The 26,796-nt window shown below is 49.2% G+C and overlaps 1 protein-coding gene across 1 annotated transcript in view; it reads right to left on the reverse strand.

The window, feature by feature from the left end:
- The window catches only part of CLCN1 (chloride voltage-gated channel 1), a 609,758-nt gene that overhangs the window by 20,176 nt on the left and 562,786 nt on the right, over positions 1 to 26,796 (reverse strand). The window contains exons 20-21 of the mRNA XM_069242656.1: positions 11,317 to 11,355; positions 1,912 to 2,016 (exon numbers count right to left, since the gene is read on the reverse strand). Coding sequence (XP_069098757.1) covers positions 1,912 to 2,016; positions 11,317 to 11,355 — 144 coding nt within the window. The remainder of the gene's footprint in view (positions 1 to 1,911; positions 2,017 to 11,316; positions 11,356 to 26,796) is intronic.

A 26,796-nucleotide genomic window follows, 5' to 3' on the forward strand; every position in this document is an offset into this window, starting at 1 on the left:
AAAGCACAAGCAGTATTAGTGAAAACACATAAGAGTGTCATTCCTAGCTGTAATATCTGGGAACGCGAGTGTGCATGGAAAGCACAAGCAGTATTAGTGAAAACACATGCCAGTGGGTATCCTAGTTATAATGTGCTGGGATGTGAGTGTGCATGGAAAGCACAAGCAGTAATTGTGAAAACACAGAAGAGTGTGATTCCTAGCTGCAATATGTGGGAACGCGAGTGTGCATGGAAAGCACAAGCAGTATTAGTGAAAACACAGGAGAGCGTGCATCCTAGTTGTAATATGTGGGAACACAAGTGTGCATGGAAAGCACAAGGAGTATTACTGAAAACACATGCCAGGGGGTATCCCAGCTGTAATGTATTGGAATGTGAGTGTGCATGGAAAGCACAAGATGTATTAGTGAAGACACAGTAGAGGGCGTATCCTAGTTGTAATATGCTGGGATGTGAGTGTGCATGGAAAGCACAAGCAGTATTAGTGAAAACACAGAAGAGTGTGATTCCTAGCTGTAATATATGGGAACGCGAGTGTGCATAGAAAGCACAAGCAGTATTAGTGAAAAAACATGTCAGTGGGTATCATAGTTATCATGTGCTGGGATGTGAGTGTGCATGGAAAGCACAAGCAGTAATAGTGAAAACACAGAAGAGTGTGATTCCTAGCTGCAATATGTGGGAACGCGAGTGTGCATGGAAAGCACAAGCAGTATTAGTGAAAACACATGCCAGGGGGTATCCTAGTTGTAATGTGCTGGGATGTGAGTGTGCATGGAAAGCACAAGATGTATTAGTGAAGACACAGTAGAGGGCGTATCCTAGTTGTAATATGCTGGGATGTGAGTGTGCATGGAAAGCACAAGCAGTAATAGTGAAAACACAGGAGAGCGTGCATCCTAGCTGTAATATGTGGGAACGTGAGTGTGCATGGAAAGCACAAGCAGTATTATTGAAAACACATGCCAGGGGGTATCCCAGTTATAATGTGCTAGGATGTGAGTGTGCATGGAAAGCACACGCAGTATTGGTGAAAACACAGAAGAGTGTGATTCCTAGCTGCAATATGTGGGGACGCGAGTGTGAATGGAAAGCACAAGCAATATTAGTGAAAACACATGCCAGGGGGTATCCTAGTTGTAATGTGCTGGGTTATGAGTGTGCATGGAAAGCACAAGCAGTATTAGTGAAAACACAGGACAGTGTGTATCCTAGCTGTAATATGTGGGAACGCCATGGGCATGGAAAGCACAAGGAGTATTAGTGAAAACATATGCCGGGGGTATCCCAGCTGTGATGTGCTGGGATGTGAGTTTGCATGGAAAGCACAAGCAGTATTTAGTGAAAACACAGGAAAGTGTTTATCCTAGCTGTAATATGTGGGAACGCAAGTGTGCATGGAAAGCACAAGGAGTATTACTGAAAACACATGCCTGGGGGTATCCCAGCTGTAATGTATTGGAATGTGAGTGTGCATGGAAAGCACAAGCTGTATTAGTGAAGACACAGTAGAGGGTGTACCCTAGTTGTAATGTGGTGAGATGTGAGTGTGCATGGAACGTACAAGCAGTATTTGTGAAAACACAGGAGCGCGTGTATCCTAGCTGTAATATGTGGGAACGTGATGGGCATGGAAAGCACATGCAGTCTTATTGAAAACACATGCCAGGGGGTATCCTAGTTGTAGTGTGCTGGGGTGTGAGTGTCCATGGAAAGCACAAGCAGTAATAGTGAAACACAGGAGAGGGGGTATCCTAGCTGTAATATGTGGGAACATGATGGGCATGGAAAGCACAAGCAGTATTAGTGAAAACACATGCCGGGGGTATCCCAGCTGTGATGTGATTGTGCATAGAAGACACCAAGGAAATACACCAGCGACAGGACAGGGAGTGCAACGTCGCCTCACCTTATGCAGGGACGTCCTCTCCACCAGCTGGAAGGGTGAAGGGTCAATGCGACAGGTGTCAAAGCAGGCAGGCTTGTCCAGCTCCTGTTCCTCCCACTCTCTGACCTATGGGGAGACAGACATATGAAAGATCAACATCTCTGGTAATGTCAGGCCCTCACTCCCCTGCCTACCCGTAACCCCTCCATCTAACATCCTCATGCAGCAGCAGGAATGGTACTATCACACACTGCCTTCCAGGTGAAGCTGCAGTTACTGCAGGAATGGTACTATTACACACTGCCTTTCAGGTGAAGCTGCAGTTACTGCAGGAATGGTACTATTACACACTGCCTTTCAGGTGAAGCAGCAGTTACTGCAGGAATGGTACTAGTACACACCGCCTTCCAGGTGAAGCTGCAGTTACTGCAGGAATGGTACTATTACACCACCCCTTCCAGGTGAAGCTGCAGTTACTGCAGGAATGGTACTATCACACACCCCGTTCCAGGTGAAGCTGCAGTTACTGCAGGAATGGTACTAGTACACACCACCTTCCAGGTGAAGCTGCAGTTACTGCAGGAATTGTACTATTACACACCGCCTTCCAGGTGAAGCTGCAGTTACTGCAGGGTTTGTACTATTACACACCGCCTTCCAGGTGAAGCTGCAGTTACTGCAGGAATGATACTATTACACACTTCCTTCCAGGTGAAGCTGCAGTTACTGCAGGAATTGTACTATTACACACTGCCTTCCAGGTGAACCTGCAGTTGCTGCAGGAATGGTACTATTACACACTGCCTTCCATGTGAAGCTGCAGTTACTGCAGGGTTTGTAATATTACACACTGCCTTCCAGGTGAAGCTGCAGTTACTGCACGAATGGTACTATTACACACTGCCTTCCAGGTGAACCTGCAGTTACTGCAGGGCTGGGGCTATTACACACTGCCTTCCAAGTGAGGGAAGTGAAGCTGCAGTTACTGCAGGAATGGTACTACTACACACCGCCTTCCAGGTGAAGCTGCAGTTACTGCAAGAATGGTACTATTACACACTGCCTTCCAGGTGAACCTGCAGTTACTGCAGGAATGGTACTAGTACACACCACCTTCCAGGTGAAGCTGCAGTTACTGCAGGAATGGTACTAGTACACACTACCTTCCAGGTGAACCTGCAGTTACTGCAGGGGTTGTACTATTACACACTGCCTTCCAGGTGAAGCTGCAGTTACTGCAGGAATGGTACTATTAGACACTGCCTTTCAGGTGAAGCTGCAGTTACTGCAGGAATGGTACTAGTACACATTGCCTTCCAGGTGAAGCTGCAGTTACTGCAGGAATGGTACTAGTACACACCGCCTTCCAGGTGAAGATGCAGTTACTGCAGGAATGGTACTATTACACACCCCCTTCCAGGTGAAGCTACAGTTACTGCAGGAATGGTACTAGTACACATTGCCTTCCAGGTGAAGCTGCAGTTACTGCAGCAATGGTACTAGTACACACTCCCTTCCAGGTGAAGCTGCAGTTACTGCAGGGTTGGTACTAGTACACACTGCCTTCCAGTGGAAGCTGCAGTTACTGCAGGGTTTGTACTATTGCACACTGCCTTCCAGGTGAGGGAAGGGAAGCTGCGGTGACTGCAGGAATGGTACTATTACACACCGCCTTCCAGGTGAAGCTGCAGTTACTGCAGGAATGGTACAATTACACACTGCCTTCCAGGTGAAGCTGCAGTTACTGCAGGGTTTGTACTATTACACACTGCCTTCCAGGTGAGCCCGCAGTTACTGCAGGAATGGTACTAGTACACACTGCCTTCCAGGTGAAGCTGCAGTGACTGCAGGGTTGGTACTCTTACACACCGCCTTCCAGGTGAGGGAAGGGAAGCTGCGGTCACTGCAGGGTTGGTACTATTACACACTGCCTTCCAGCTGAGAGAAGGGAAGCTGCAGTGACTGCAGGATTGGTACTATTACACACTGCCTTCCGGGTGAGGGAAGGGAAGCTGCAGTGACTGCAGGGTTGGTACTATTACACACTACCTTCCATGTGATGGAAGGGAAGCTGCGGTGTCTGCAGGGTAGGTACTATTACACACCGCCTTCCAGGTGAGGGAAGGGAAGCTGCAGTGACTGCAGGGTTGGTACTATTACACACTGCCTTCCAGGTGAGAGAAGGGAAGCTGCAGTGACTGCAGAATTGGTACTATTACACACTGCCTTCCGGGTGAGGGAAGGGAAGCTGCAGTGACTGCAGGGTTGGTACTATTACACACTACCTTCCAAGTGAGGGAAGGGAAGCTGCGGTGACTGCAGGGTAGGTACTATTACACACCGCCTTCCAGGTGAGGGAAGGGAAGCTGCAGTGACTGCGGGGTTGGTAATATTATACACCGCCTTCCAGGTGAGAGTAGGGAAGCTGCAGTTACTCTAGGGTTGGTACTATCACACACTGCCTTCCAGTTGAGTAACGGGAAGCTGCAGTGACTGCAGGGTTGGTACTATTACACACTGCCTTCCAGGTGAGAGAAGGGAAGCTGCAGTGACTGCAGGGTTGGTTCTATTACACACCGCCTTCCAGGTGAGGGCAGGGAAGCTGCAGTGAATGCAGGGTTGATACTATTACACACCGGATTCCAGGTGAAGCTTCAGTGACTGCAGGGTTGGTACTATTACATACTGCCTTCCAGGTGAGTAAAGGGAAGCTGCAGTGACTGCAGGGTTGGTACTATTACACACTGGCTTCCAGATGAAGCTGCTGTTACTGCAGGAATGGTACTATTACACACTGCCTTCCAAGTGAGGGAAGGGAAGCTGCGGTGACTGCAGGGTAGGTAATATTACACACCACCTTCCAGGTGAGAGAAGGGAAGCTTCAGTGACTGTAGGAATGGTACTATTACACACCGCCTTCCTGGTGAAGCTGCAGTGACTGCAGGGTCTGTACTATCACACACTGCCTTCCAGGTGAAGCCACAGTTATTGCAGGAATGGTACTAGTACACACTGCCTTCCAGGTGAGGGAAGGTAAGCTGCAGTGACTGCATGGTTGGTACTATTACACACTACCTTCCATGTGAGGGAAGGGAAGCTGCGGTGACTGCAGGGTAGGTACTATTACACACCGCCTTCCTGGTGAGGGAAGGGAAGCTGCAGTGACTGCAGGGTTGGTCCTATTACACACTGCCTTCCAGGTGAGAGAAGGGAAGCTGCAGTGACTGCAGAATTGGTACTATTACACACTGCCTTCCGGGTGAGGGAAGGGAAGCTGCAGTGACTGCAGGGTTGGTACTATTACACACTACCTTCCAAGTGAGGGAAGGGAAGCTGCGGTGACTGCAGGGTAGGTACTATTACACACCGCCTTCCAGGTGAGGGAAGGGAAGCTGCAGTGACTGCGGGGTTGGTAATATTACACACCGCCTTCCAGGTGAGAGTAGGGAAGCTGCAGTTACTGCAGGGTTGGTACTATCACACACTGCCTTCCAGGTGAGTAACGGGAAGCTGCAGTGACTGCAGGGTTGGTACTATTACACACTGCCTTCCAGGTGAGAGAAGGGAAGCTGCAGTGACTGCAGGGTTGGTTCTATTAAACACCGCCTTCCAGGTGAGGGCAGGGAAGCTGCAGTGAATGCAGGGTTGGTACTATTACACACCGGATTCCAGGTGAAGCTGCCGTGACTGCAGGGTTGGTACTATTACATACTGCCTTCCAGGTGAGTAAAGGGAAGCTGCAGTGACTGCAGGGTTGGTACTATTACACACTGGCTTCCAGGTGAAGCTGCTGTTACTGCAGGAATGGTACTATTACACACTGCCTTCCAAGTGAGGGAAGGGAAGCTGCAGTGACTGCAGGGTAGGTAATATTACACACCACCTTCCAGGTGAGAGAAGGGAAGCTGCAGTGACTGCAGGAATGGTACTTTTACACACCGCCTTCCTGGTGAAGCTGCAGTGACTGCAGGGTCTGTACTATCACACACTGCCTTCCAGGTGAAGCCGCAGTTATTGCAGGAATGGTACTAGTACACACTGCCTTCCAGGTGAGGGAAGGTAAGCTGCAGTGACTGCATGGTTGGTACTATTACACACTACCTTCCATGTGAGGGAAGGGAAGCTGCGGTGACTGCAGGGTAGGTACTATTACACACCGCCTTCCTGGTGAGGGAAGGGAAGCTGCAGTGACTGCAGGAATGGTACTTTTACACACTGCCTTCCAGGTGAAGCTGCAGTTACTGCAGGGTTTGTACTATTACACACTGCCTTCCAGGTGAGCCCGCAGTTACTGCAGGAATGGTACTAGTACACACTGCCTTCCAGGTGAAGCTGCAGTGACTGCAGGGTTGGTACTCTTACACACCGCCTTCCAGGTGAGGGAAGGGAAGCTGCGGTCACTGCAGGGTTGGTACTATTACACACTGCCTTCCAGCTGAGAGAAGGGAAGCTGCAGTGACTGCAGGATTGGTACTATTACACACTGCCTTCCGGGTGAGGGAAGGGAAGCTGCAGTGACTGCAGGGTTGGTACTATTACACACTACCTTCCATGTGATGGAAGGGAAGCTGCGGTGTCTGCAGGGTAGGTACTATTACACACCGCCTTCCAGGTGAGGGAAGGGAAGCTGCAGTGACTGCAGGGTTGGTACTATTACACACTGCCTTCCAGGTGAGAGAAGGGAAGCTGCAGTGACTGCAGAATTGGTACTATTACACACTGCCTTCCGGGTGAGGGAAGGGAAGCTGCAGTGACTGCAGGGTTGGTACTATTACACACTACCTTCCAAGTGAGGGAAGGGAAGCTGCGGTGACTGCAGGGTAGGTACTATTACACACCGCCTTCCAGGTGAGGGAAGGGAAGCTGCAGTGACTGCGGGGTTGGTAATATTATACACCGCCTTCCAGGTGAGAGTAGGGAAGCTGCAGTTACTCTAGGGTTGGTACTATCACACACTGCCTTCCAGTTGAGTAACGGGAAGCTGCAGTGACTGCAGGGTTGGTACTATTACACACTGCCTTCCAGGTGAGAGAAGGGAAGCTGCAGTGACTGCAGGGTTGGTTCTATTACACACCGCCTTCCAGGTGAGGGCAGGGAAGCTGCAGTGAATGCAGGGTTGATACTATTACACACCGGATTCCAGGTGAAGCTTCAGTGACTGCAGGGTTGGTACTATTACATACTGCCTTCCAGGTGAGTAAAGGGAAGCTGCAGTGACTGCAGGGTTGGTACTATTACACACTGGCTTCCAGATGAAGCTGCTGTTACTGCAGGAATGGTACTATTACACACTGCCTTCCAAGTGAGGGAAGGGAAGCTGCGGTGACTGCAGGGTAGGTAATATTACACACCACCTTCCAGGTGAGAGAAGGGAAGCTTCAGTGACTGTAGGAATGGTACTATTACACACCGCCTTCCTGGTGAAGCTGCAGTGACTGCAGGGTCTGTACTATCACACACTGCCTTCCAGGTGAAGCCACAGTTATTGCAGGAATGGTACTAGTACACACTGCCTTCCAGGTGAGGGAAGGTAAGCTGCAGTGACTGCATGGTTGGTACTATTACACACTACCTTCCATGTGAGGGAAGGGAAGCTGCGGTGACTGCAGGGTAGGTACTATTACACACCGCCTTCCTGGTGAGGGAAGGGAAGCTGCAGTGACTGCAGGGTTGGTCCTATTACACACTGACTTCCAGGTGAGAGAAGGGAAGCTGCAGTGACTGCAGAATTGGTACTATTACACACTGCCTTCCGGGTGAGGGAAGGGAAGCTGCAGTGACTGCAGGGTTGGTACTATTACACACTACCTTCCAAGTGAGGGAAGGGAAGCTGCGGTGACTGCAGGGTAGGTACTATTACACACCGCCTTCCAGGTGAGGGAAGGGAAGCTGCAGTGACTGCGGGGTTGGTAATATTACACACCGCCTTCCAGGTGAGAGTAGGGAAGCTGCAGTTACTGCAGGGTTGGTACTATCACACACTGCCTTCCAGGTGAGTAACGGGAAGCTGCAGTGACTGCAGGGTTGGTACTATTACACACTGCCTTCCAGGTGAGAGAAGGGAAGCTGCAGTGACTGCAGGGTTGGTTCTATTAAACACCGCCTTCCAGGTGAGGGCAGGGAAGCTGCAGTGAATGCAGGGTTGGTACTATTACACACCGGATTCCAGGTGAAGCTGCCGTGACTGCAGGGTTGGTACTATTACATACTGCCTTCCAGGTGAGTAAAGGGAAGCTGCAGTGACTGCAGGGTTGGTACTATTACACACTGGCTTCCAGGTGAAGCTGCTGTTACTGCAGGAATGGTACTATTACACACTGCCTTCCAAGTGAGGGAAGGGAAGCTGCAGTGACTGCAGGGTAGGTAATATTACACACCACCTTCCAGGTGAGAGAAGGGAAGCTGCAGTGACTGCAGGAATGGTACTTTTACACACCGCCTTCCTGGTGAAGCTGCAGTGACTGCAGGGTCTGTACTATCACACACTGCCTTCCAGGTGAAGCCGCAGTTATTGCAGGAATGGTACTAGTACACACTGCCTTCCAGGTGAGGGAAGGTAAGCTGCAGTGACTGCAGGGTTGGTACTATTACACACTGCCTCCCAGGTGAGAGAAGGGAAGCTGCAGTGACTGCAGGGTTGGTACTATTATACACTGCCTTCCGGGTGTGGGAAGGGAAGCTGCAGTGACTGCAGGGTTGGTACTATTAAACACCGCCTTCTGGGTGAGGGAAGGGAAGCTGCAGTGACTGCAGGGTTGTTACTATTACACACCACCTTCCAGGTGAGAGAAGGGAAGCTGCAGTGACTGCAGGCTGGTACTATTACACACTGCCTTCCAGGTGAAGCTGCAGTGACTGCAGGGTTGGTACTATTACACACTGCCTTCCAGGTGAGTAAAGGGAAGCTGCAGTGACTGCAAGGTTGGTACTATTACACACTGCCTTCCAGGTGAATCCGCTGTTACTGCAGGAATGGCACTATTACACACTGCCTTCCAAGTGAGGGAAGGGAAGCTGCGGTGACTGCAGGGTTGGTACTATTACACACTGCCTTCCAGGTGAAGCTGCAGTTACTGCAGGAATGGTACTATTACACACCGCCTTCCAGGTGAGGGAAGGAAAGCTGCAGTGACTGCAGGGTTGGTAATATTACACGCCGCCTTCCAGGTGAGAGAAGGGAAGCTAGCTGCAGTGACTGCAGGAATGGTACTATTACACACCACCTTCCTGGTGAAGCTGCAGTGACTGCAGTGTCGGTACTATCACACACTGCCTTCCAGGTGAAGCCACAGTTACTGCAGGAATGGTACTAGTACACATTGCCTTCCTGGTGAGGGAAGGTAAGCTGCAGTGGCTGCAGGGTAGGTACTATTACACGCTGCCTTCCAGGTGAGTAAAGGGAAGCTGCAGGGACTGCAGGGTTGGTACTATTACACACTGCCTTCCGGGTGAGAGAAGGGAAGCTTCAGTGACTGCAGGGTTGGTACTATTACACACCGCCTTCCGGGTGAGGGAAGGGAAGCTGCAGTGACTGCAGGGTTGGTACTATTACACACCGCCTTCCGGGTGAGGGAAGGGAAGCTGCAGTGACTGCAGGGTTGGTACTATTACACACCGCCTTCCAGGTGAGGGAAGGGAAGCTGCAGTGACTGCAGGGTTGGTACTATTACACACTGCCTTCCGGGTGAGAGAAGGGAAGCTTCAGTGACTGCAGGGTTGGTACTATTACACACCGCCTTCCGGGTGAGGGAAGGGAAGCTGCAGTGACTGCAGGCTGCTACTATTACACACTGCCTTCCAGGTGAGGGAAGAGAAGCTGCAGTGACTGCAGGCTGGTACTATTACACACTGCCTTACAGGTGAAGCCGCAGTTACTGCAGGAATGGTGATAGTACACACCGCGTTCCAGGTGAAGCTGCAGTTACTGCAGGAATGGTACTAGTACACACCGCCTTCCAGGTGAGGGAAGCTGCAGTGACTGCAGGGTGGTACTATATCCAACTGAGGGAAGGGAACTGGCAGTCACTGAAGTCTTATACCTCTTTGAAGTGAAAGCCTGCCCCCTGGTGATGAGACTTGGAAGTGCAGCTGCACAGGTGCTTGCTTTTGCAAGTCCTGTGGAGAGGTGTCACATCGCGCTCTGCTGTGGCAACATGTGGAGGTGCAACTTTAGAGAGTCTCAGAGATCTTCACAGTGGAGGGAAGAAGCACAGAGTAGTGCTGAGAAGCAAGACTAGAGCTATACAGAGGCTGAACTTCTCCCTAGAGAGCAGAAACGTTTTGGTGACCGGTGGGACGGAAGCTACAGAGCCTCACTGGCGTAACAAAGGCCCCGGCAGCCCCCGTGGTGCAAGGGGCCCAGGAGTCCAGGGCCCCCTCAGCACACCGCCAGGCCTGAGTGAGTCCGGAGCAGGGGGGTCTTCATGTTCTTTGCAGGGGGCCCCTTGCAGTGTTGTTACGCCCTGCTGAGCCTCACAGCTTGTTTCAGCTGGGAAAGGCATGGCGTCTTGCTGGTCAGAGGTGACGTACCATAAATAAGGCCTGAGGTTACCAAAAGACGCTCCTTCAGTACAGTCATTGGAGACTGGGTGCACAGACTCTCTGTAGGTGAGGGTGGTAATCAAGAAAGGACTGTAGACGGCTTCTAGGCTCCTTCGGCTGGGGAAAGAAGTCCTGAACCATCTTCTCTTAGATGAGAGGTGGCATTGTCTCTGCAGAGTCCTACAGCTCCTGGGAGAAGAGACACACGGCACCCTGGTGCGGTGAAGTAAAAACGCAGACAGAGTCTCATATCTCCTTCTAGTTCCACTGCTCCAGTAAAGAGATGCCACTGTAGCTTTGAAGGGTGTTGTAGCTCCAGGTTTAAGAAAAAGATATCCTGCTCCCACCTCTGTCAGTGGCCTGAGGACCTGCAGCAGAAGAGGGTTTCTTTCTCCAGCTGGAGAGATGACATGCTCTGCCCGCTGGTGGTGAAATGTGGAACTGCTGCTATGACAAAGCTTCTCCGTTGCAAGAGCTTTGAGAAATAACATGCTCTGCCCCCGGTGGTGAAATGTTGAACTGATGCTATGAAGCCTCGCAAAGCTTCTCCATTGCAACAGCTATGAGAGATAACATTCTCTGCCCCCTGGTGGTGAAACGTGGAACTGCTGCTGTGAAGCCTTGCAAAGCTTCTCCATTGCAACAGCTATGAGAGATAACATTCTCTGCCCCCTGGTGGTGAAACGTGGAACTGATGCTATGACAAAGCTACTCCATTGCAAGAGCTATGAGAGATAACATGTTCTGCGTCTGGTGGTGAAATGTGGATCTGCTGCTGTAAAGGGTCTCACAGCTCCTCTTGCAGTGGCAGAGATGTAATCCTCTGAGCTTTGATGCTGAGAATGGAAAGAGAGGTATTTTTTGTTCTCCATGATTGCGACTCACCTCATCAGGAGTCATTGTGTCCAGGAACTCCAGAGAATCCTGCAGAAGAAGCAGAGAAAGGGATCAGTGGCAGTGAGATGGATGCGCTCATTTAAAAGAAGCCTGGGTAACTCCCAGCACTTCAATCTTCATGCCAAACCATTACCAACTCACTATTGTAACTCCTACAAACTGCATATTTACAACAAACTGGTCCCTGCCACCAGGGTGAGACCCACCACCTTTACACTAGACCAGTCCCTGCTCACCAGAGTGAGACCCATGACCTGCATCTTCATACCAGATCAGTCCTTGCTCACCAGGGTGAGACCCACAGGGTGAGACCCACCACCTGCATCTTTATAGCAGAACAGTCTCTACTCACCAGGGTCAGACCCACCACCTGCATCTTTATACCACACCTGTCCCTACTCACCAATGGTGAGACCCACAGGGTTAGACCCACCACCTGCATCTTTATACCATACCAGTCTCTGCTCACCAGGGTGAGACCCACCACCTGCATCTTTATACCACACCTGTCCCTACTCACCAATGGTGAGACCCACAGGGTTAGACCCACCACCTGCATCTTTATACCATACCAGTCTCTGCTCACCAGGGCGAGACCCACAGGGTGAGATCCACCACCTGCATCTTTATACCATACCAGTCTCTGCTCACCAGGGTGAGACCCACAGGGTGAGACCTACCACCTGCATCTTTATAGCAGACCAGTCTCTACTCACCAGGGTGAAACCCATCACCTGCATCTTTATTCTAGACCAGTCCCTACTCACCAGGGTGAGACCCACCACCTGCATCTTCATACCACACCTGTCCCAACTCACCAGGGTGAGACCCACCACCTGCGTCTTTGTAACAGACCAGTCTCTACTCACCAGGGTGAGACCCACCACCTGCATCTTTATACCAGACCAGTCTCTGATCACCAAGGTGAGACCCACCAACCCCATCTTTATACCAGACCAGTCCATACTCGCCTGCGGAGGCCCCAACACCTGCATCTCTATAGCAGACCAGTCTCTTCTCACCAGGGTGAGACCCACAGGGTGAGACCCACCACCTGCATCTCTATACCACATGCCTAGTCACCAGAGTCTCGCTATCTGTATCTATATACCAAGCCAGCACCTACTGTCTGGGGTACCCTCACCAGCTGCATCTTTACACCAAACTGGTCCTCGCTGGCTGAGGTTGATGCCCCCTTTATCCAGGGCAGAGGACAACTGCACTGAACCAGGGGGAAGTCATAGTTGCCCATGAAAAGATGTAAGTATAGGAGATGAGAAAAAAGCTCTGGAAATAGAGTCTAGAAAGAGACTACAGAGGTTGAGAAGCGAGTCTTGTGATTAGACAGAACGAGCTCTTTAAGTAAAGCTGAAGAGAATTACACAGAGACATTCACATCTTTTATTTTTTGTTATAATCTGTCCTGTTAACTGGTTAACAAGAATGAACACCATCGCTCCCTGCCTATTGCCATCCAACATGCATGTTTGTGAGGAAGAGAAGAGATTGTCCCAATAAATGCTGACCCAGAATGTTCAAGTGGACACGAGCAATATAATGTCAACTAGTCAAACAAGTGCTCTCGTAGCTGTGAAGATTGTGCCATATGCAGGACAGCTCTACCAGTCAACCTGCTGCTAAATAGTACAAAGTACACCGGATGAGTGCATATGAGAAGCAATTTGTAAAAATCAAATGACATGCCCCTGTAGATTCGCATACATAGGAAATATTTAAGCATGATCGTGGTTTGCACCGAAGAAACTGAGCACTCCACTTCCAAAGGGACTCAATGGCAATGAAGAGCTCAGAGTATGGCGCTGGGGCAGAGGCTCTGAAGGGAGTCATCACTTGATGATCTTCATCCTTCTCACGTTAGTAAAGGCTCTCCTGGTCCATCTCTTTGCTAACTGTTTACTGTTCTTGGTCTGCATTCTCTGTCATGCTGATGGATTGTACTATCATTGTGGATTGGGTCATAAGATTAATCTATTTTTCAAACTCAGAAAAACAAAATGTGGTGTTAACTATACACAGGCATAAATAAAGTTCACAGTCTGGGCTAGTGGTGCTTGTATTCTGCATAGTTGATGGTGTTGAACCTTGAATGGCTTGAGAAATGTCATGGAAAACCAAGAGTGTAGTTAGTTGGAAATAGCAAACAAGGATTACTAAATTAGTAAACATTTTTGAAATTAACGTCTTAAATGACAACTGATAATACAATCGTATACATTTTTTCTTGCCACGGACCAGTGGTGTTTGCACTTTCTTCAGCATTAGTCTGACAGCATGATCTGCTCACATGTTTCTCACGCACTTCAGAAGTATGAATAAGGGCTGCAGAGCGTATTATTCAAACCCTTATTCCGATGTATATATCAGCACTAGTTTGTCCCACCTCTGAGATACCAGAAGTTCACTTTCTCACTTTTCTTCTGCTTTGATTTATGTTTACTCATAAAATAATCATTCTGCATTTTCAAGCACGGTGGTCCATATTTATGGATGGTTAGTGTCGCTTAAGCGCCATTACTTTTGGCGCTAATAGGGTGCTAACCTAACTCCATATTTATATTTTGACGCTTTACCTGTCTAGCGTCAAAGTATTAAAGTTAGCACAATATTTAGGATGTGCAACTCCACCTTGCATCAATGAGGTGAAAATAGGCGTTCCTGTACTAAATATGATGCTAACCGCCTAGCGCCATATTTATCTCCAGGCGCAGACACAACGCGCAAGGATGAGCCGGACCTTCATAATGTGCTAAGCCCACTTAGCGCCGTTCTTTAACGCCTGGGTCAGACGAGGCATTAGGGTGCAGGTAGGCCCATTTCCATGGGTAAACACTGTGGAGTGGGCACAACGATGCCAGCCCCAGGAACACCACCATCCACACCACATGGACACCACAGCAGGGAGTCCATCCCAGGTAAGTTGAGGTAAGCATAATTGTTTTTTTTAAGTAACATTGGAGGCCCCTTACATGGGGCCCACTGCCTGGCACTGGATCTGTACGGCTTGCCCAGAGGACACTAGTCCCCTGTGGTGGGCTTTGGGGTGGTGGTAATGACTCTTGTCTACACTTAGAAAGAGCCATTTTTTGGCTGCTTAGCCATCATAAAATGACACTAGGTTGGTTAGCGGCATATTTTTTGCTGCTAACCAGCCTAACGTCATTTCAGACCCATTAGCTCAATTTTCCCTAACATTATCCCTGACCTGCTAGAGTCTTTTTTTTATGCTAGCCATTCCTTAGAGCCATCTCACGTCATTTAATAAATATGGTGCTAAAATTGCTCTAAGGAATGGCCCTAGCCAGCATTAAGAAAAATTACGCAAAACGGCGTTTGCACAGTTTTGAAATTATTTTTCATAAATATGCCCCTGTCTTTTTAATACTATTTCCTCAATAAAGGGCATTCCTGGCCCTTAATGTTTTAGCTCCTTAAACCTAAACTAGAGGATGGAACATTCAATATCAGTACACAGTAAAAGAAACATTCAAGCTGCTTACAGTGCTGCCTTGAGGATCGAATCTGAAGCTGTAGAGTGTTGTGTTGACTTAAAGTACCTCTTCAATCTCTTAGCAAAATATATATAAAATGATTCTTCCAAACTGCTCTCAAGATAATTACATTCTCAGCTGGGATGGTTTGTGGGGGCTTCAAGATCTCAGCTGGGATGGTTTGTGGGGGCTTCAAGATCTCAGCTGGGATGGTTTGTGGGGGCTTCAAGATCTCAGCTGGGATGGTTTGTGGGGGCTTCAAGATCTCAGCTGGGATGGTTTGTGGGGGCTTCAAGATCTCAGATGGTGGTTTGTGGTGGCTTCAAGATCTCAGTTGGGATGGTATGTGGTGTCTTCAAGATCTGAGCTGGGATAGTTTGTGGTGGCTTCAAGATTTAGGCCCTCATTTGGACCTTGCCGGTATATACCGCCTACCGCCGCGGCGACCGCTGCCAAAAGACCGTTGCCGCGGCAACCAGCCATGTGCCGTATCATGACCACAGCCGGATTTTCTCCAGAAGGATGGTGGAAATCCAGCTGTGGCCATGCTGGCGGATGGCGCTAAGGTGGCGCTGCTGCCGGCCGTATTATGAGAATTAATACAGCCTGGCAGTGTTCTGCTAGCAGATGCTGCTTCTGGCAGCAGCGCCCCATCCCATCTCCTGCCAGAGGACCCCCTGGACACAGGTAAGTGGGTGATCCGACAGGGGTGGGGGGTGTTTTGTGTGTGTGTGTGTGTATGAATGTGCATGCATTTATGTGGATGTGTGTTGTGTGTTGTATGTGTGTGCATGTTTGGGGGTGTGAGTCTGTGTATGTTGAGTTGTGTGAATGCATGTCATATGTAAGTGTGTGTGGATGTGTGTGTGAATGGATGTATGAATGCCTGGATGAATGTAGAAATGGATGTGTGTATGCATGTGTGTGTGTGTGTGAAGGGAGAGGCGTGTATGAAGGGGGGTCTGGAGAGGAAGTGGGGGTGGGAGGGAAACCTGTGGGGGGGCGGGGAAGACCCCTATCAGTGACAGGGAAGGGATTCCCTGTCACTGTTAGTGCCTACCGCCATGGTTTTCGTCATAATCCCACAGGCGGTACAGAGGCGGCCGCCGGGCTGGAGATTGCAGTCGGTGTGGTATATTGGCGGTTTGGCTTCAGCCAATATTATAATATGGAGAAAAGTACCGCCAGCCTGTTGGCAGTACCTTCCTCCATATTACCGCCGACCGCTGGGGTCATAATGACCCCCTTAATCTCCCAAGTGTTATTCTGAATATCAAAACGGATGCCTTGGCCCTGCAGAATCATTAGCTGAGTTTTGAAGTAGAGATTATGGGGGTCATTAAGACCCCGGCGGTCGGCGATAATATGCCAGTAAGTACTGCCAACAGGATGGCGGTACCTACCTCCATATTATGACAGTGGAGGGTTGGCTGAAGCCAACCCACCAATGTATCACTCCGACCGCTATGGCGGTAACAGCCGCTGGGTTAGAGATATCCATCTCCAGCCCGGCGGCCATCAGTGTTCCACCTGCAGGATTATGACCCCGCCTCCCGACATGGTTTTCGTGGCTTTCTTAATGCCACGAAAACTATGGCGGTAGGCACTATCAGTGACAGGGAATTCCTTCCCTGTCACTGATAGGGGTCTCCCCCATCTAGTTAGGCTCCACCCCACCTCGCCAAAGCCCCCCACCACCTCTACATTCACACCCCCTTCACACACACACACACACACGCATTCCCACATGCATCCATGCATGCATAGATCCCTTCGCACACACATCTGCATACACTTTCATACATACATGCAGACACACATTCACATAACACAAGATACACGCACTCACACGTCCATACATGCACACATGCATTCAAAACGCAACACACACCCCCATCCACACTCTCAAACATTCACACTCACCTCCACACACAACACCCCCCACTCCCCTCCCCTGTCGAAGACCCGACTTATCTGTAGTCAGGGGGTCCTCCGGCAGGACATGGGACGGAGCGCTGCTACCGCCAGCAGCACCTGCCAGCAGAACACCGCCAGGCTGTATTATTTTTCATAATACGGCTGGCGGCACCACCTTACCGCCATCTGCCGGCATGGCCACAGCCGGATTTCCGCCATTCTCCTGGCGGAAATCCAGCTGTGGTCATAATACGGCAGAAGCCTGGTAGCTGCGGTGACGGTCCTTTGGTGGCCATCACCGCGCCGGTAGGCGGTTTTTACCGCCATTGTCATAATGAGAGCCTTAGATTTGATTTTCATCTGTTTTGTTGTAGACAAAAATTAAAAGTTTCACTTGGTCAGCACTGCGATAAGCTGTGGGTGAAAGTCACAAGGGTTTGTAGTAATGTCAGTAAATTGTTTAATAGGAGGGGTCAGTACATGGTGAACTCTAGGAGAGGTTTGTGTACCATTTCAACACCCGGATCTCTTGGCAGCTGGCAGTTCTTGTGAAGGATGCAGCTCCCAGTTTGGGCCCTGAAACTTAGAGGACCTCATTTACAAGGCCCTTGCGCCATTGGAGCGTCACCGTTAGTGATGCTCCCCTAACGCCGTTCCATTATCTATATTTACAAGGCAGCATTAGGCCACTTGCCATGGCTTAACGCTGCCTTGTAAGTATGCCCCCCTGGACGCAGTTTTCTGTGGCAGAGGGGTGTGCAGTGTGTTTTGCCATGGGCGTTCCACCACAACACACATTGCATTTTGACGCTGCCCCGGTTTTATGAGGAATCATAAACCTGATGCAGCGCCAGTAACTAACGCCGACCCAGGAGTGGCGTTAGCATGGTGCAACGAGGAGAAATACTTTTATTTCTCCTTGTTTTTGCTTTTCCTACGTGTGCTGCATTCTGGAATGCACATAGAAAAGCAAAACACCATCAATGATGGGTCATGTGCAGGAGTTCCCGTGTTGTTGTTTGGCAGCTCATTTTAGCGCTAGGGAAGTCACAGGGGGGTACTGTATTGCTTTAAATACGGCGCATCCCTGCATTTCTTAAGTGACACAGCGTGGCACTGCCAGTTTTGACTTAGAGCTGCTCCACTTTTAAGTAAATGAGGCCCATAGTTTGGAAAGGTCATCGATGTTGGTCCTGGCAGCGAATCTGCAAGGGAAGTTATATTTCAGGATCCGTCTTTTTAGCCAAAGATTGGGCAGATTTAAGAAAAGCGGTGCTCGCCCAGCGCAGCGCCACTTTTCCTGCACTACTTAGCACCCCCCTACCACCACCATGTGTGCTCCATATTTAAAATACAGTGCACCAAGGGTCAGGGGAAGGGGCAATACCGTCAAAATATTTGATGCTGTTGATGCACTGTTCAGGGTTAGCACAAAATGTTGGCGCTAACTCTGAACACTACATAGGGGCTCATTGAAAACAACGGTGTGCCCCCTTTTAACGCCTGCTCCACGGAGGTGTTACAAGTATTCCCAAAAAATTATGCAGTGGAATCCCTTAGATTCCACTGCGCCATTTTTGGAGTCCACCTAGCGGGGGAACGCCCTTTTGTATACATTATGCATGGCGCATAGATTTTTTAAGCCTAACAGCACATTAGCAGAAAAAAATGACTCTAATGTGGCACTAGAGCACATTAAATCAGGGCCATTGTTACTAGAGTAATGCATGTCGTGAGAGCTGCCTGCCAGACACTAGTACTCCAAGCCTGCGGCGTGGAATCTTTGGGTGATGGAAGGCTCCTGGCTACCTTGGACTTTCTAGCTCAAGTTAAATTCCTCAGGAATCCAGTTGGGTATCAAATCCACCAACGTGGGGCTCATTAAGAAACTTGTAGAGCTGAAGCTGAACCCTAGAATGACTTCGAGATAGGAGCCATTGTGAAGCAGGCAACAAAAGAGACAAAGGGCACTATCGAGAGAACTAAAAACTGTATTATATGAAAGACTTTTCTGAGATACCCAGTCAGACTAAGGAAATCTTCAACATCTTACTTTTACTCAGCAAGCCTGAATCCTTAAAGAGCATCACATGCGTTTCCCAACCACACACCCCATTTTCTTCGATTACGGAGTTCACAAATAAGCTATATCATCACCAATGCCCAGGACGTGCCTCAATTCGCCCATCCCTTTTCCGGACTTACATTCAACCTTCACCTCGTTCCAACCCCTGAAACCTAGCTAGGCCCTCAGCTTGGCCATATAAAAAAGGCTCTTCCCCTTGCTCAGCCAAATGCCTCCAAGTGCCTCCTCCAATGCTGGTGAATGGTGTTACTGTTGGAAAAATCGATGTGCACAATGATACATTCATTCATAAAAAAGGAAACCGGATTGCTATGGTCAAATTCTCCCACCATGAACTCTCCATCAACCCCTACCCAAACGTACGTGTCAGGCAGGCTCTGAGGCCTAGCCCTGAGGCCACTGATTGACAGGTCACAAGAGAGGCAGCAAGTCGCCGGCAGACAAACGCGCAAACGGGAAACTCATATAGGCGCAGGAACACCACAATGGTACCAGGAGATTGGCCCCAATAAAACACACATGCCAGGAGGCTTGTGCAGACATGCCCAAACACCATAAAGTCAGATGCCACATGTAGTTATAAACACCAAGCAACTCAGAACACAGCACACATAGTAACACACAGCAATCACGCGCCCCTCATGCCGGATATCTGAACACCTTACCCACTGGCCTTCATTGTGTTCATGCAAGGTCGAGGCCCACCTGCATCTGTTATCAGTACTTTATTTATGACTCCAAGAAAACTGCTTGCATTCTTCACCAAAATAGAAATGTTTAAATTGTTTTATAGCACTCAGAGAAATGTATAAAACACCGTGCAGATCAATTGTACTTTAAGACAGTCCTCATACCCTGTTCCTGTAACTGTTCTCCCAGCCATAATACTTAATGAAACAAACTGTTCCTGTTTTGTCAAAAGCCTCTTGTCTTTCGTTTTTTCAAGGTAAAGCTTCGAGCAACAATGGCCTGATCAATCCCTCCCTCCTTACGGAATAGTACCCGGTGCCCTGAAACATGCAGTGCTCACTTCCTTCTGACAACACCAACTGCTAACCAGGAAACGCAGCCATCTACTGCCCTAAACACACCCTCCAGCTCCCGGCTCCTGGACAGTCATGGAAAGGGAAGAAGCACAATGGCTACAAGAATGCGTAGAACCCAATCACCTTCTTCGTGAGTCCGTCTGGTGAGGGGCATCAAAACGACATTAATTAACATTAGGAAGGAGCTGCTCCTCTTGCTGGACAAGGACAAGACAACTTTCTGAAACCCTGCTTGATATGTCCACAGCCTACGATGCGAGTGACTATTCAATATGTCTGGAGAGGATGGAGGGAGCTCTGGACCTGCACTGCACTGCGCAAAATCATTCCCACCAACCACAGTCAAAAGTCAATTTTGTGTCAATTGACGCATCCTCATGTCCGTTGATGTGTGAAGCTCCTACAGGGTCTTCCAGTCATTCCTTCTTTACGTCATCGACGGTAATCCCTTAGCAGACCACCAAGGGCACTACTGGGTGAACTTCCAAAGGAAGCTGAAGATATTCAACCCGACATCGACTAAGAAAACAGATCGGAGAATTAAACTGACTTGTCCATCTGTCTGGACCAGGAGTTCAAATGCACTATGGAGAGCTACGTGTGCAAGAATAGAGCAGGACAGAGATTTGGTTCAGGTGGTCAGAAAGCCTGAGCATGATGCACTACCATTTGCCTGGCATTCAAACCTCAGACCCCCAACCTCAACCTCATTAAAAGTGAGGAATTTGGGAATACTCTTTGACACTGTTCTCACGGTTGCTCCCCAAGTCAATGCCACAGCAGATGGTGAATATGTATCTCTCTAGTATCCCACTGGCCCAAGCTGAGTGGAGCCCTGATCCAGGCACACCTCAAATACTGCAACGTGTTCTTCTCTTCTAATTTGGTCTCCAAAAGAAACTCTTTGCCAGCCTTTAAAACTGAGGAATCTAATGTGCCTTAACACAGAAAGTGTTACCACAGCAAGCCTATTTTTAAAGCTCCCGACTGCCCTTCAGATGCCAGGATTAAATAAAAGATCCCGTAGACCATCCACAGAGCTACTGTGGCAAACATCCCACTTATGTCTGGAAGATCACACCTTTCTACACCCCCATGAGGGATTTTTATTCTCAGCCCATCAGAAGAACCTATGAAAGGATTTTAGCTCACTACATACCCACTAGAGAACGTTGTTCTACCTCAGCTCATCAGACCAGCTAAACCTGTTATCCTTCAAAAAAGCAAAATACCACGGAACACCCTTGATCTGAAAGCCAACCACAAGATGTTTAGGAACCTCATGAAAATTGAACTTTTCAGGCTCACGTTGAACTGAGTTTGCCTTGGAACAAGGATCACAATGAAGAAAATTGGACATGGTCACCTACCTCGCCCAAGCAGAGGCTAACTTTCTCTCCCAACAATGAATCTTCATCTCTTTATCATAAGCACTCTGACATTAATAAAAGGAAACACGTAAAAAAAAACATATCACTCTATGGAAACTTATCAACCTCACTACTTCATTCGAATGAAAGCTTGCCCGCTCTTGATCCTACTCAGACCACTCAATTTAAGACTCTTGTCCCAGGGCCGAGGCTCGGCCACCCATGAAATGGCCTCTGGCATTGAGGTTTCCCGCTCTCTCGGAGCTTATGATCAGATAACTGCAAGTCCCGCTGCTCTTTCACATATGGCATCGGAACGGCTGGCAAGCGATCGGGCGAGGTTATTAATCTTTTTTGGTCTTTTGTGTCACTTACCCAATCTGACATCCGCTCTTAATTTCGTGCCACAAAAGTGCCATTTTGGATATTTTCTTAGAGTGTAAAGCTTTCACGCTCCATCTACCAAATGACAAGAGGAGATATTCTATATTTTGAAGGTTGAAGAGCAACTGATAGACCTGGCATCTTTTGGCCTGTTTCCCCTGTCCTTTTGCCTTCTGACCTGTTGTTATGGTACACTGGACTTGGTTTTTACTGGTTTACTGTCTCTGCACACTTTACCACTGCAGACCAGTGCTGAAGTGCAAGTGCTACCTGTGTAAATTGTATTGCTGATTGGTTTATCCATGATCGGCATATCTGATTTACTAATAAGTCCATACTAAAGTGCACAACGTGCGCCCAGGGACTGTAAATCAAATGCTACTAGTAGGCCTGCAGTGCTGATTGTGCCACTGTAGGACAGTAACCTCTTTCTAGCTAGGTTACCCCCACTTTTGGCCTGTATGTCAGTGTGTTTGACTGTGTCTACTGGGATCCTGCTAATCAGGACCCCAGTAGTTATGCTCTTTCCCTTAAATTATGGTTCTTGCATACTGATAACCCAGTATTTCACCCATAATTGGCATACTGGTGCCCCCTTATAAGTCCCAAGTATATCGTACTGAGGTACCCAGGGCATTGGGGTTCCAGGGGATCCATATGCAAAGGCATCTGCAGGACTGCCATTGCATCCTGCGTGAAAGGGTGCATGCACCCTTTCACTGCCATTTAACTGCACCAGGTCACTGTAAGTCACCCCTACAGCAGGCCCTCCACCCCTGAGGGCAGGGTGCAGAGTACCGGTGTATGAGGGCACCGCTGCACTAGCAGAGGTGCCCCCACGACCTCCATGACCATTTTCCCGGACTTCGTGAGTGCGGGGACTCCATTTTACGATTGTTCTGGACATAGGTCACTATCTATCTCCAGCTACATAATGGTAACTCCGAACATAGGCATGTTTGGTAGCAAACATCTTGGAAACATACCCAAGGCTTTTCAAGCATTGGTTGTATGATTCCATGCACTCTGGGGGCTCCTTAGAAGACTCCCAGTATTACCATCCCAGCCTTCTGCTAGCACATCACAGACAGGTTTCTGTACTCCTGTTGCTTGAGCAGCTCAAGCCCAGGAAGCAGAACAAAGGATTTCCTCTGAGAGAGGGTGTTACACCCTCTACCTTTAAAAATAGGTGTGACAGGCTGGGGAGGAGTAGCCTCCCCAAGCCACTGGAATGCTTTGAAAGGCACAGATGGTGCCCTCCTTGCATAATCCAGTCTACACCGGTTCAGGGACCCCCAGACCCTGCTCTGGCGCGAAACTGGACAAAGGACAGGGGAGTGACCACTCCCCTGTCCATCACCACCCCAGGTGTGGTGCTCAGAGCTCCTCCACAGGGTCCCTGGGTTTTGCCATCTTGGATTCCAAGTTGGCAGGGAGCTCTGGGAGCATCTGAGTGGCCAGTGCCAGCAGGTAACGTCAGAGCCCCCTGATAGGTACTTACCTGTGTAGCTGACCAATCCCCCTTTCAGGGCTATTTAGGGTCTCTCTCTTGGGCGGTTCTTCAGATTCGGATTGGAAGACTCCAGCAGGAATCCCCTGCATCCTTTACTTCACCTTCTTACTGAAGAAACTGCATTTGGACCCTCCAGGAACTCCACAAACTGCAACAAAGAAGCAAAGATGACTTCTGCAACATTGTGTCTTCAGCTCCTGCCAGACACTGCAACTGTTTCCTGGTCGTGCATCCTCGGAGGACAGCCTGTCTTCAGCCTGAACCAGAAGAGCTAAGGAATCTCCTGTGAGGTGAAGGAGTCACTCCCCTGCTTCAGAAGGCACCTCACTGCATTGGCTGTGTGGATCCTGCATCATGGGTGGTGGACTGAAGTGGTCCTAATGATCCTAAAGTCCTACTGTCCAACTTTGTGGAGGTAAGAGCTAACCTCCCCACGCAAGACAGTATCACTATGCACCGCATGTTTTGCAGTTGCCAAGGCTTGTTGCCATCTTTCTACAAAGTTCTTCATCATAGTGCAGCTCCAGCCCCCAGCACTCTATCCTGCAATGCATATCTTCCTGAGTGGTTCTCCGGCGGCATGGGAGCCTTTGTCGTAGTGCTGCGTGGGCCTCCTTTTGCACCTCCTTTGTCCCCATGCTGTGGGAATCCTGTGCATGCTGCCTGGTCTTCTGTGGACGCTCTGAGTTGCTGAGAGCCCCCTCTGTATCTCCCTCCTGGGTAGAGTCCACCTGGGCCTTCCTGGTCCTGGTAGCGCCATTTTCCGCTAACTGCCAGCTTTGCTTGTGCCAAGGCTTGTTGGCGGACTCCAGCAACGCAAACCAGACTGCAATCCTCTATCCGTGGGACATCATCTGCACCAACCAGGAACCCAAATCCGTCTTCCTGGGTGCAGTACTGACTGTTCTTCTTCACCAGTGGTTCTTCTTTTGCACCTTCATCCGGGTTAGCACGGCTCCTGTTCTCCCTGGACTCCAGGAATCCATCTTGGTGGCTTGCAGTCTCTTCTGGTTCTTGCAAAATCTTCTATCATGTGTTCTTGTGTGTTCTAGGAAACCTACTGTGATTTACTCCTGCTTTCCTGGGCTCTTGGGTGGGTTTTATTACTTACTTTTGGTGTTTTCTAAAACTCCCAGCACCCCTCTACACACTACACTTGCCTAGGTGGGAAACTAACTTTCGCATTCCACTATTTTAGTATATGGTTTGTGTTCCCCCAGGCCCTTTTCTAACTATTGTGATTTTCACTAATTCCACTGTTTTCTAACTGTTTTACACCTGTTTCTGCATACTAGTGTATATAATTTGGGTATTATTTACCATCTAAGGGAGTATAGCATTGATGGTATTTTTGGCATTTGTGTCACCAAAATAAAGTACCTTTATTTTTGTAACACTGAGTATTTTCTTTCATGTGTGTGAGTACTGTGTGACTACAGTGGTATTGCATGAGCTTTGCATGTCTCCTAGATAAGCATTGGCTGCTCAGCTACAGCCACCCCTAGGCAGCCTGGCTTCTAGACACTGGCTATGTTTCACTAATAAGGGATAACTGGACCTGGTACAAGGTGTAAGTACCCAAGGTACCTACTTCAAACCAGGCCAGCCTCCTACAGCCACCCACCTGAGCAGCCTGTAAACCTGTCACAGGGACCACTTGCACTTTAGCACTGGTCTGCAGTGGTGAAGTGCACAGAGATAATAAGCCAGCAAAACCAAGACCAGCAAACCATAAAAACAGGAGGTCAGAAGGCAAAAGGACAGGTGAAACACACCAAAAGATGCCAGGTCTAACATGTACCCCCTGCAGCTGAGAGTAAGGAGAACTACCCAATCCCCTGGGAGTTCTCCTCAATACGGCAGAAGAACCAGGACAGACATCAGCGTTGGTGTGCTCTGTGCCAGCACAGTGATCCACCGTAAAGTCCATCCCCTGTAGGGAAATGGACCACCTACATCCTAATGCAAATTGAACCAGTCATATATTTAAACAAAGGGAAAGGCATAAAACCAGCAGCTTCCAGCTAAACATTCTCTCTCCTTGAGGCCATTGCTGTACTTTATCCTTAACTATTTGGTGCAATTTCTCATTTTTTTAGGCCTTTTACTTCTCGTTGAGATTATTTATTAGATACAATTCCACCACATGCCTTCCTTTATTTCAATGGGTAGAACAAAACCAGCCAAGCGCCGTGACAAGATGCTGTTGGTCACTCATAAATCCTAGAATGTGCAGCAACCTGACATTGTTATCTACTCAATGGCCGAATCCTCATTAACAATGGATAATCAAGTTTCATCCACCCATAAACCTTTTTCTCCTCCTACCACTATCATTACTCCAGGAAAAGAACTGGCTCCTCCAGCCAAATCACCTACAATTTTGATGCTGGAGGACGCAATGGAAGATATCAAAAGCGTAAACCTTTTGTTGTGGAAACTGATTCTACCCTCCAGAGAACGGGGTGAAATGGTCTAATCTAGAATCCAGTTTCTGAGAGAGAACCAAGAGTAAGTGCTGCTCGAGGTGAGGCACCTACAATTGACTCAGTGTTTAAAATGATCTCCTCTAAGAAACAAGCAGAGGTCTTAGAAAATCCCAACAGGTATAATAATTTGAGAATTTCTGGAACTCCTGAAGGGGGAGAAGGCAACAATGTGATTTCCTTCTTTAATATTAACATTTCTTAAAGCGTTTGCCTTCAGTATTGCCTCGATCTCAATATGCAGAGGGCACACAGTGTTGGGTGTAAGTCTACAATGGCTCCTTATACTGGACGGAGAGGGATTAATGTTCTTTTTCTTCAATACTTTGACTTAATGAAACTTCTTTCAGCAGCAAAGCAAAGGAAACAAATGATCTGATGTGTTGAGAAGATCCTTTTCACTCATAATCTCCCAAGAGCAACAGCTAACAGACAGAGGCGGTCATTCTGACAGCGGCGGGCGGCGGTCACCGCCCGCCATGCGGTCACCGGTCGCCGCCCACCATGCGGTCACCGCCAAATGGCCGCTCCGCGGTCAGAAGACCGCGGATGCCATTCTGGCTTTCCCGCTGGGCCGGCGGGCGCCCGCCAAGGGAGCGCCCGCCGGGCCAGCGGGAAAGGCCCTGCAACAATGAAGCCGGCTCCGAACGGAGCCGGCGGAGTTGCAGGGGTGCGACGGGTGCAGTTGCACCCGTCGCGATTTTCACTGTCTGCTAAGCAGACAGTGAAAATCATGGTGGGGCCCTGTTAGGGGGCCCCTGCACTGCCCATGCCAGTGGCATGGGCAGTGCAGAGGCCCCCAGGGGCCCCACGACACCCGTTCCCGCCATCCTGTTCCTGGCGGTAAAAACCGCCAGAAACAGGATGGCGGGAAGGGGGTCGGAATCTCCATGGGGGCGCTGCAAGCAGCGCCGCCATGGAGATTCAGCCCAGCCGGGGGAAATCCGGCGGAAAACCGCCGGACCCGGCTGGGCGACCGCGGCTGTCAGAATAGCAATGGAAGCACCGCCAGCCTGTTGGCGGTGCTTCCGTGGTCGTCGAGCCAGGGTCAGAATGACCCCCAGAGTTTCTTTAACTGTGTCCAGCTCTGACATCCATGAATTCCAGATTTGTTCTTAGTACTTCTTGCCTCTATAAAGTCACCTTTAAGGATCAAA

Source organism: Pleurodeles waltl, chromosome 7 (genome assembly GCF_031143425.1).
Source record: "Pleurodeles waltl isolate 20211129_DDA chromosome 7, aPleWal1.hap1.20221129, whole genome shotgun sequence".
Lineage (NCBI taxonomy): Eukaryota > Metazoa > Chordata > Amphibia > Caudata > Salamandridae > Pleurodeles > Pleurodeles waltl.